Source organism: Erithacus rubecula (genome assembly GCF_903797595.1).
Source record: "Erithacus rubecula genome assembly, chromosome: 1".
Lineage (NCBI taxonomy): Eukaryota > Metazoa > Chordata > Aves > Passeriformes > Muscicapidae > Erithacus > Erithacus rubecula.
In genome coordinates this window covers 110976146-110987343 of record NC_136658.1, presented here as the reverse complement: position 1 = coordinate 110987343, position 11198 = coordinate 110976146, and the positions used below count along the sequence as shown (strand labels likewise).

The following is an 11198-nucleotide window of genomic DNA, read 5'->3' as shown; positions in this document are numbered from 1 at the left end:
AATGATGTGCTGGGTATTCCCTGCCCAGCTTTTACCACATCCCTTCTGTCAGCTCCTGGGTGGGAGCCAGGCCTGGCATTTCAGAAATGCAAGTCACTGGGTCAGCTGGACACCAGTGAGAAAAAAAAAAAAAAAACCTCAGGAAGGCAGGATGACAATTATAAAGCTTAAAACATTGCCATTTGTGGATGGGGGTGACAATAAATGAGTTTATCCCTCTGGAAATTCTCTGCTGGGCTCACTTACTTCGGGGTTCCCGGGGTCCATCCACGGTGATCTTGATGGCTCTGTGGTATGTGGCAACCTGGGGAGGGTTTGTGAACACTGTGATGGTCAGAGTGAAGCTTTTCCCTGCAACAGGAAAGCAAAAAAAAAAACGTTACTGAGTTAAAAAAAAAAAAAAAATCACTGAGCAAGTGTTGAGGAAAGCAAACTGTTTGTTTCTGGTAGGGCTTGAACACCCTGCAAGGCACTGAAAGGTTTTATGGGGTGTAGAATTCTGGTGCTGGAGTCATTCCCAACGTGGCAACTGCTCAAAGCTTTTGGGGGAAATAAAATTAATTTATATTTAAATCATCTACACTTTGTTAAAAGAAAAAAAAGAGGGAGGTTACCCCCAACAGTCAGAGTTTATCTGATATTCCTGACTCTGCTTTCTGAGGGAGCTCATCCAGGGAGGTTGGGAAGTGGTGGCTACATTTTCCAAAAGTGCCACAGAAATCTTGTTAAAATGAAAGAGGAGTGGGTGCTCAGGTCCCCCAGGGTTGGAACATCCCCCACTCTCTGACCAGCAGATCAATTCCACTTTGTGAAGCAGAGCCCAGTGAAAATCAGCTGCTACTGCAATGCCAAGAAAGAAGAGAATGGAAAAGATAATAATAAAAATTTAAAAAAAAATCCTTACAGCTCATTCACAGAGAATTAAAACATTTCATGACAGAATAATGCTCAACTTCTCTAACACCCAGCAAGAAAACTTTTTCCAAGTTGTTGGTTTTTTTTTGGTTTTTTTTTTTTTTTTTGCATGCCTCTATTTTAGATTTACTCCTGGCAGTTTTTGGAAGAATTCTGCATCTTTGCTAGGAGCTCAGATGATGGTTGTTGGCCTTGGAGTAATAAAACATTGCCTGGCAGCAGCTTCAGCATCCTGATCTCAGCATCAGAGCACTCAGAGACTGACAGGAATCTCTGCAGACATCAGGGGGCATCACCCCACTGGCAAAACCAGGAATTGTTGGAAGAAAATGGAATTTCATCCTCCTTCTCCCTCATTTCAACCCCTGGGTCCAGCCTGAGTGTGGAGTTTCTTCCCTCCCACCCATTTTTTATTGTTTGCTTCAGTTAGTCCTATACATAAGGTTAAGTTGAAATAGAAATTTCAATAGAAATGTGAAGATTAAATAGAAATAATTCTGTTAATAAGGTTAGTTTCAATAGAAATTTCAATAGCAATTTAAAGATGAAATAGGAATAGCTCCATAAATATGGTTAAATTCTATAGAAATTTCAATAGAAATGTGAAGATTAAATAGAAATAATTCTATTAATAAGGTTAGTTTCAATAGAAATTTCAATAGAAATTTCAACAGAAATGTAAAGATGAAATAGGAATAGCTCCATAAATATGGTTAATTTCTACAGAAATTTCAATAGAAATGTGAAGGTTATATAGAAATAATTCTATAAATAAGGTTAGTTTTAATAGAAATTTCCAAAGAAATTTCAACACAAATGTAAAGATTAGAGAGAAATAGCTCTGTAAATAAGGTTAAGTTGAAATAGAAATTTCAATAGAAATTTCAATAGCAATTTAAAGATGAAATAGGAATAGCCCCATAAATATGGTTAATTTCTATAGAAATTTCAATAGAAATGTAAAGATTAAATAGAAATAATTCTATTAAGTTAGTTTCAATAGAAATTTCAATAGAAATTTCAGTAGAAATGTAAATAGGGTATTGAATAGAAATGCAAAAAATAAATAGAAATATTTCTGTTAGCTCTATAAACAATGCTAAATTGAAATAGAAATTTCAGTAGAAACATAAATAGGATATTAAATAGAAATGTCAAAATTAAATAGAAATAGTTCTAGAAATAAGCCTAAATTTAAAAAAAAATGTAAGTAGGATCTTGAATAGAAATGTAAAAATTAAATAGGAGTAGCTCTGTAAATAAGGTTAATTTCAATAGAAATTTCAGTAGAAATGTAAATGGGATATTAAATAGAAATGTAAAAATTAAATAGAAATAGCTCTAGAAATAAGACTAAATTAAAATAGAAATGTAAATAGGATATTGAATAGAAATGTAAAAATTAAATAGAAACAGGTCTAGAAATAAGACTAAATTGAAACAGAAATTGCAATAGAAATTTCAGTAGAAATTTGAATAGGATATGAAATAGAAATACAAAAATTAAATAGAAATAGCTCTATAAATAAGGTTAAATTGCAATAGAGATTTCAGTAAAAATGTAAATATTAGTCCCTGCCTGTAGCAGCAATTTTCCCCCTCCAGGAATATTCAGGGCACTTTGTCCTGCATCCACCCCAACAAGGATGGCTGAGCTCTTGGCATCCTTTAAATACCAAATTTTGTGATAAAACTTCAGAGCTTTGTTCCTCTTTCCCTGCCAGCACAAGAGAAGAAGCATCAGGAACAAAATCTGAGAAATTCCCTTTATCACTGATCAGAATCACCAAATATTCTGTGTTGGGACACACAGGGATCATCCAGTCCAGCTCTCAAGTGAATAACCTGGACAGGGATTTTCATTTTTCCAAACTATAATTCCCTGTATCACTAAATACAACACTTATCACTAAAACAGAGAGAGAAAAAAAATTTATTTACTGGACTAATCTGCAGTATTTCCATCTTTCTCCCAATTTGGATTTTTTTTTTTTTTTTTTTTTTTTTTTTTTTTTTTTTTGGTCAGCTGCTCTGCTAGAACACATCATCAATTTATTTAGCCAAAAGGCTCTGGAGATGTTTCTATATAGAAAATTAATGCAGGGAAAACCCCAACAACAACAACAGCAGTAAAATGTGGCCATAACTCCAGTCTACAAAACCAGAATAAAGAAGAAGGAGGTGATTTTTTTATTTTTTTTAATTTTTTCCTCTCTCAAGCCCTGTGTGGGGCTGGCAAAGGGCTGGCAGAGCAGGAAGCCACTTGGTTATTCCTTGTTGCCAGCAGATTGTTCCTCAGCCACATCCTGGTTAACCACAGCCCCTGGAACCATAAACCTGGGTGTCACCAACAATTCCACCTGGATTTTACTCCCTGCTGCTTCTGCCCCATTTCCACCCATTTATTGAGTGGTTTTATCTCTCCTGCATTATTCAGCATTTAACAAAGGGATTAAATGTGGGATTTGTGGGTATTCCTGGTTTGGGATGACAGCAGGGCCATGAATATCTCCTGGTTTTTATGAGTTATGATATAAATTGTATTTCCAACATCTCCTGGTTTTTTATGAGTTATGATATAAATTATATTTTCAACATCTCCTGTTTTTTTATGAGTTATGATGCAGATTTTATTTCCAACAACTCCTGGTTTTTATGTGTTATGATACAGATTTTATTTCCAACCACACTGGCATGATACACCCAGAGTGTCTGCACAGACTGAGTCAGGCAGAGAGGATCTGTGACTTAAAAAAAGGGACCCAACACCCCCAAAAGTCATCCTGAAACTCTGGCCTTGTTTGGATGCTGCCAAAAGTGTCCCAGCAAACCAGCACTGTGAGCTAAGATCCAAATCTGGGAATTCTGGGTTTAAAATTGTCATAAATTGATGGAAAACCAGCCAGAAATCAGCTCAGGGCTGTGTGGATGGAAATCAATCATTGTGGGGTCACCCTGGGAGCCTCTGATGAAATGGGGTTTGGGGGTGCAAGAGCCACTTCAGACCCTGTTTGTCTCTTGAATTATCCCTGGTGGTTCCTAATAAAGCACCTGATGAGCACCAGGATGAAATTCTCCAGAGAGAATTTCTGTGGGAAACCCTTCCCACAGATAGCAAGGCCTCAAATGTGTGAATCCACAAATCCATAAATCCATAAATCCACAGCCCAGGAGTCACTGCTGCCATCAGCTCTTCCCTCCCAGCCAGGGTGGGAAAAATCACTTGGGAATGTTTATTCTTGCAAGAGGTGAAAGGTCAGAACCCCTCCAGAAAAAGGAGTGGAAACAGGAGCAGTCCTGGCTGGAATTTGGAAATGTAATCTGGAAACTCTCTTGGGGGGTTTGGTAGAAACTGGGCTTCAAGTTTCACTGATTTGGCAGCTGGAATTGTGGAATTCCAGAATTCCTGAGGCTGGAAAAGCCCTCCCAGTCCAGGCAGTCCCAGCTGTGTCCTGTCCCCACCTTGTCACCCCCAGTGCCACCCCCAGGTGCCACCTGCAGGGATGGGCACTGCAAACCCCAGATGGATTCTGAGCTGTCCCCACATTTACAGGATTGCTCAAAACTGAGGATTGGGCAAAACTGAGAGAACTTCAGAGGAAGAACAAAACACAAAGTTCAGGAGGGAACAGGCTCAGGCATGGCAGGGCAGGCTCAGGGTGGCAGCAGCAGGAATTTCCCCATGGAAAGGGAGCTCAGGGGTTGGAACTGCCCAGGGAGGTTTGGGGTCCCCATCCCTGCAGGTGGCACTGGGGGTGACAAGGAGGACAGCTGGGACTCCATGGGCTGGGAGGGCTTTTCCAGCCCCAGGAATCCTGGAATTCTCTGATATTGTCCCTTCACCCCAGGCCACTCCATCATTCCATGATCAACCTCCAAAACCTCTGTGCCCTGCACTCCATCTGGGAATTTGAAGCTCCCATTCCAAATCCACCCCCCTGCAGAGGCTGGGGCAGAAGCTGCTCCTCTCCAGCAGTAAATTCCAGGGGTCTCCAGAATGTCTGAGGAGGAAAACCCCAATCCTGGGTGACACCAGGGTGACATGGAGCTCCTGTGTCCTGCCTGAGTCACCCCTGAGTGTCCCCATCAGCTGGGGCTGCAGGGGGAGAAGGTTTCTAATAAAAGTGGCTGCATGGGCAGAGGGAAAAGGGAGTGAGAAGTGCTGGGAAAAGAGGCCACAACTTCATTTGGATCCTTTGGAGAAGCCATTGATAAAGGGTCATCCCAGTGGGAAAAAAAAATAAATAAAAAGAGAGTGAAACCTTCAGAAATTCGGTTGTGGAGAAGGGAGAAAAAGGCAAAGAGATGGGGTTGGTGTAATCACAGCCTTTCACTTTTGGGCTTTGTTCTAATAAATACTTGTGCCATTAAATTTGGTTTGGTTGTTGTTTTTTTTTTAAGATTGTTACAGTGAATTATTAAATAAAAAGAATGGGGGAAGAAAAGAAGAATGTCTGTGCTGACAAGGACAAAAGGTATAGGTGGAAAACTATAAATGTAAGGCCCAAATGCAACTTAAATGACATTACAGACATTTCTATTCTATTAAGGAGAGAATTCCAGGTTCTAGGATGAAACAGGATGATTTCATTTTGGAGGTTTTTAATCCAGCTTCTCCCTTTTAACCCCTTTGTACTGGTATTAAACCACACTAAATGATCAATTTTCCCCATTTTTCTGGCTCCTCACAGAATCTCCCTGCATTTAAACATCCCCAGGGTGCCCCCCACACTTTCCACATCCATCCCCCAATGTCACCTCCCAGACTCTGGGGCTGATTTTGGCTGGTTCTTATCTCTGAACACTCCAAATCTGATCAAGAAATTGAGAAATCACCTGACCCTTCCTGAATTAACAGCTGCTCATCCTGGGACTGAAAGGTTTTTTTTGCAGGTGTCCAAAACCTGCAAGAGGCAAAATTCTGTGCTCAGGTGGTGGCTTTTTTCTCCAGCCACCACTGATGGTTTGGCACAGAATAAAAATTTGCCTCTTGTGTTTGATCTGGTGTTGTTTCATCATCAGAAAAAAAAAAAAAAAAAAAAAAAAGAACATGATTTGTTTACCAGCACCACAGATGCCACTGGATTTAAATATGAAATAAAGCTGTTATTCACCTCAGCTGTAGATGGTTTGTAAATTGTGACCAACGGTCCAAACACACAAATGAGGGTGGTGACCCAAAAAAAAAAAAGTGCCAGGGAGAGCTCAGAGCATTTTCCAGGGCCTGAAGGAAGGAAAAGAGGGAGTTGGGACAAGGGAGGGAGGGGCAGGAATGGTTTAAGATGGAGGAGGGCAGGGTTAGATGGGAAGGAACAATATTTATATTTATATTTATATTTATATTTATATTTATATTTATATTTATATTTATATTTATATTTATATTTATATTTATATTTATATTTATATTTATATTTATATTTATATTTATATTTATATTTATATTTATATTTTTAGCCTGGGACAGTGGAAGGTGTCCCTGCCATGGATAATTTTTAAACTCCCTCCCATCCCAAACTATTCCATGATTCTAAGAACTGCCCGTGCCAACCAGTCACAGGGGGGACTGAGCTGCTTTAAATTTTAAATACAGATTTTTATGGATTTTTTTTTCAGGTTTAAGCACGTGTCAAGCTGGAAAATTGGGAAATTTCCCTCCTGCCAAAGCAGCCTGGCTCAGCTGAACCTGACCTTGGGAACATTTCTCACTCCAGGAAGTTCTCTCTGTGTTTGCACAGCAGCTCCTTCCCCAGAATGAAATCTCCAGCTCTCTGAATCAATAAATGTTTTGTTCTGGATTTCTACAGGGCCAAAAGGGGTCCTGCTGCAAACTGGAACCCACAGAAATACTGGATTTCTTTTCACAATAAACGTGGAAAATTGGCTTGTTCCATCAGGGGCATGGATGGTGCTGGATTTTCCCCTCTCCTTCCCTTCCCAGATCCCATATCCTGATTTTTTTTCATAATAAAAGTGAAAAAAAAAGCAGCTCATTCATGCAGGGACATGGCTGGTGCTGGATTTTCTCCTTTTCCTTTTCCTTTCCTTTTTCCTTCTCCTTTTCCTTTTCCTTTCCTTTTTCCTTCTCCTTTTCCTTTTCCTTTCCTTTTTCCTTCTCCTTTTCCTTTTCCTTTTCCTTTCCTTTTTCCTTCTCCTTTTCCTTTTCCTTTCCTTTTTCCTTTCCTTTTTCCTTTCTCCTTTCCTTTCCTTTCCTTTCCTTTCCTTTCCTTTCCTTTCCTTTCCTTTCCTTTCCTTTCCTTTCCTTTCCCTTTCCTTTCCTTTCCTTTCCTTTCCTTTCCTTTCCTTTCCTTTCCTTCCTTTCCTTTCCTTTCCTTTCCTTTCCTTTCCTTTCCTTTCCTTTCCTTTCCTTTCCTTTCCTTTTCCTTTCCTTTCCTTTCCTTTCCTTTCCTTTCCTTTTCCTTTCCTTTCCATTTTTCTCCCAAATCCTGATTTATTTTTCCCAATAAATCTGGAAAATCAGCTCATTCCTGCAGGACATGGTTGATCCTGGTTTTTCCCTTTTCCTTTCCTCTCCAGCTCCCTACATCACTCCAGAAATGCCCTTCCCACACTTTTCCTCCCTTTCTCCACATTTTTTTCCTGGAAACAATTCCAATTCTGGGCTGGAAAGCAGCAGAGCTGCTGAGGGATTCCCAGCAGAAATTTGTGTCTTGGGGTGGAATCCTTTCAATTATTTTGGTGAAGTGAAAAATAACGGTGCCCAGCCAAAATGCAACAATTATTTTGGCACTTTTCACCTCAGGCAATGCAGGAATTACATTGAGCAACCCAAATTACATCACTGAAATCGAGTAATAGAGACATTTGTCAAGCTCAGCAGGCACTCAGATTGAATTTGGCTTTGTCTGGGTGATAAGGGAAGTCCCTGTTGCTCTTGGGTGGAGATTTTCCCTGATAATTTGCTTCTTTCAGAAGTCAAAAAATATCCCCCTGAGCTGCAGACATGAAACACTGACCCAGGCAGATGTGGAAGCTGGTGCTGCTCTCAGTTATTTTATTCAAATCAAGATAATTCAGGCCCTGAGTTTTGCTGCTAGCTGAGATCTCAATTGGAGGAGATGTGAAAAAACTCCCAAAAAACACCTGGAGGAGTCTCAGGTAGATCCAGGTTCCATGAAAAGAGGAAAATCAGCCTGGGCAGGAGGCTGGGGCTGCTACCTGGGACAGCAAGGGCCTGAATTGAGGGATGGAAACTCTGGGGATCCTCAGAGGAGTTCCAAGTGGATCCCAGGGCACCAAAAGAGCACATATATTTTGGGAATCTTTCCTGGAGGAGGCTGGGGCTGCTCCTGAAACCTCAGCTCCTTCAAGGAAATGACAGTGAGGTTCTAAAGTCACTTTCCCCCTCTTTTCTTCTGCTCCAACATTCAAATCCCTCAGAGAAAAATCTTCCAGATGGGATGAGCACCCAGAGTGCCAGAAACGTGTCAGGGCCAATTTAAAATGTGAAAAAAAAATCAAATTTCTGCTTCAGTGGAGCAGGCAGCACCTTCAGCACCTCCCCTGGAACCCTTGCACAGGGTGGGAAACACAAAAGCTCAACCAGCCACAGTTTTTCTGTCTGAGGGGACTTTTTTTTTTTTGAAGGGGGAAGAGATGTTTACACTCAAATGTGACAATTTGTGTGCAGCCAGTTTCACTTCTGTGCTGCTGAGGGGTTTCACTTCCCTGTGGGTTGTGGGGATGACACCATCCTGTGCTGATCCCTGCCAGCCTGACAAGGGTGGAAAAGGGCACCTGGTGGCCCTTCTGTCCCCCAGCAGCCTGGATTTGATGGGAATTCCTTGGAAAAGTTCATGGGTGTGGTAGAAAACAGGAATCTCAGCTGGATTCCTGTTCTCCCTCTCTGAGGCTGCTGCTCCTGCCACCTTCATGGGGTGTTTGCTGTGATGTGCCTGAGCAGAGATGCCACAAAATCACAAATTGTTGGGTTTGGAGAATGGAAATGTGTGACAGCTGAGCTGCATGGGGGAGAAATGGTCATGCCATTGATCAGGAAGGATTTGTAGTAGAGAGAAGTGGGAAAATAGCTGAGAATCTGGGGGAGGATGGAAATAAAAGAGGAGCTGAAAAAGAGGAGGTTCAGGAATCCCAGAATGGTTTCAGTGGGAAAGGACATTAAAAATCATCTCATTCCCATCCCTGCCATGGGGACACCTCCCACTGTCCCAGGCTGCTCCAGCCCAGTGTCCAAACTGGAATTGAACATTCCAGGGATCCAGGATCTCTGGGAATTCCATCCCAGCCCCTCATCACCATCACAGGGAACAATTCCTGATTCCCAAAATCCCATCAAATCCTACTCTGAAGCCATTCCCTGTGTCTGTCCCTCCATTCCCTGTGTCTGTCCCTCCATCCCTTGGGAATTGTCTCTCTCCATGTTTCCTGCAGCTCCTTCAGGCCCTGCAAGGCCACACTGAGCTCAGCCAAAGCTTCTCCTGTGCAGGTGAACAATCCCAGCTGTGCCAGCCTTTCCTGCCAGCAGAGCTGCTCCATCCTCTGCTCATCCTGCTGCCTCCTCTGGGCTCTGCAGCAGCTCCAGCTCCTCCCTGGGCTGGGATCCTCACCTGCAGCTGAGCTCTCACCTGAGGGGCTCAGGGACACAAAAGCCACCCCAGGGTGACACCAGGAGCTGTCACAGCCACGAGTCCCCTGTGCCAGCCCCAAACCCCCAGGAGTGCCCTGTGTGCTGGTGGCAGTTCCAGAGTGGGGCAGTTTGGGGCTGTGGGAGGGATTTGGCTCCAGGAGCATCATTTGTGTCTCAGCATCCTGAGGTCCTGTGGAAATCCAGATTATGGGCTTTGTGCTTCCTGTGGATGTCTGTGCACCAGAGTTACCCCAAAATCTGCTGCATGGAGTTTTTTATCCTCAAAAACAACCTGTTGGAGCTGAATTTTTGGGATGGGATGGTGCCTGAGATTCCAAGGCTGCAGATCAAGTTTCCAAAATGGTTTAAAGCATTAAATCCATGAAGGAGAGGAAAAGAAGGACTTTAAATGGAAAAGCCAAGCAGCCTGTACCTCTAAGTGCAGTTGCTGCAGAAACCACCATAAAATTCTTATGAACTTGGGTGGAGTCAATAATTACAGCCCAGCAGCAGTGAAGTGCTTGGGGTGCCTGTACAAGGGGCAGCACCAGGAGATCTCAGCTGGAGCTCTTAGAAACAAAAAATTATTATTATCATATTTGAAAGCTTGAAATAGACACTCAATTTCCACAAACATAATGTTTGAACTCACATTTGGAGAGGTGAAATATTTTTTTTCCTCCAAAAATGGCTCTAATGGAACTTTCTGATGCTTTTATACATGTGCTCCCCAAAACTTGAATTTTTACTTTCAAGCTGTGATCTAAATATCTGGGAATTTTGATTTTTTTTTTTTTTTCCTCAGTGCAAAATCATTTTTGTTTTAAATAAAGTCCTTGTCTGGACCAGAGCTTGGGTCAGAAATGACCTGACCTCCACAAAGTGCATCCAGCTCTGGCCACAAAGTGTCCTGAGTGCTGTGTCACTGCTGAGGAGCTCAGGGAAAGGGAAAAACAGGAAGAGCAGGTGGAAAGGACAGTCCAGGATGAAATGGCTCCAGAGCAAAGCTTCTCCCCCCTTCACACAGAAAATGCCTTGGGATCCTTAAGCCTAATGATAGTCCTGAGCCCAGCTATAATTTCAGACCATTCATCAGCTTTTTGAGGTAGAAATTATCCCCCAGACTTTATAGGGATGACAGAGACATGGAAAGGTTGAGGCCCAGATTCACAAGAGGATTTATCCTTCTGAACTGGGATTAAATCCAAAATTCCACCTCTGACCTCTCCCCTTCCCCCAGCCCAGGGGATTCCTGAAAAACACCCCCAAGTCCTCGAGGTCTCAAGATCAGAGGGGTTTGTTGGGTTGGAGCTGCAGGGTCTGTCCCCTTCCCTTGGTTTGGGAGCTGCTGCTCCTCTCCAGGGAATGGAGAGAGAAATTCCCAAGGGATGGAGGGACAGGACCCAGGGAATGGAGGGACAGACACAGGGAATGGTTTCAAACTGCCAGAGGGCAGGGCTGGGTGGGATATTGGGCAGGAATTGCTCCCTGTGATGGTGATTCTAAGATGGAATTGCCAGAGCAGCTGTGGCTGCCCCTGGATCCCTGGAATGTTCAGTTCCAGGTTGGACACTGGGGCTGGAGCAGTGGGACAGTGGGAGGGGTCCCAGAGGAAGGGGTGGAACTGGATAATACCTAAAATCCCTCCCAACCCAACCCATTCTGGGATTCTCTG

General features: G+C 42.6%; 2 protein-coding genes across 5 annotated transcripts in view; one reads left to right on the top strand and one right to left on the bottom strand.

Annotated features, from left to right (window-relative positions):
* Positions 1–11198, bottom strand: part of RUNX1 (RUNX family transcription factor 1) — a 260592-nt gene that overhangs the window by 187709 nt on the left and 61685 nt on the right. For all 4 annotated transcript variants that reach the window (XR_013775127.1, XR_013775128.1, XM_079312588.1 and 1 more), the window contains one exon: positions 247–351. Coding sequence is in view for 2 of the 4 variants with exons in the window: in XM_079312588.1 (XP_079168714.1) it covers positions 247–351 (105 nt within the window). In the remaining 2 variants the exon portion in view is untranslated. The remainder of the gene's footprint in view (positions 1–246; positions 352–11198) is intronic.
* The window catches only part of IFNAR2 (interferon alpha and beta receptor subunit 2), an 844054-nt gene that overhangs the window by 780297 nt on the left and 52559 nt on the right, over positions 1–11198 (top strand). The window lies entirely within an intron of this gene.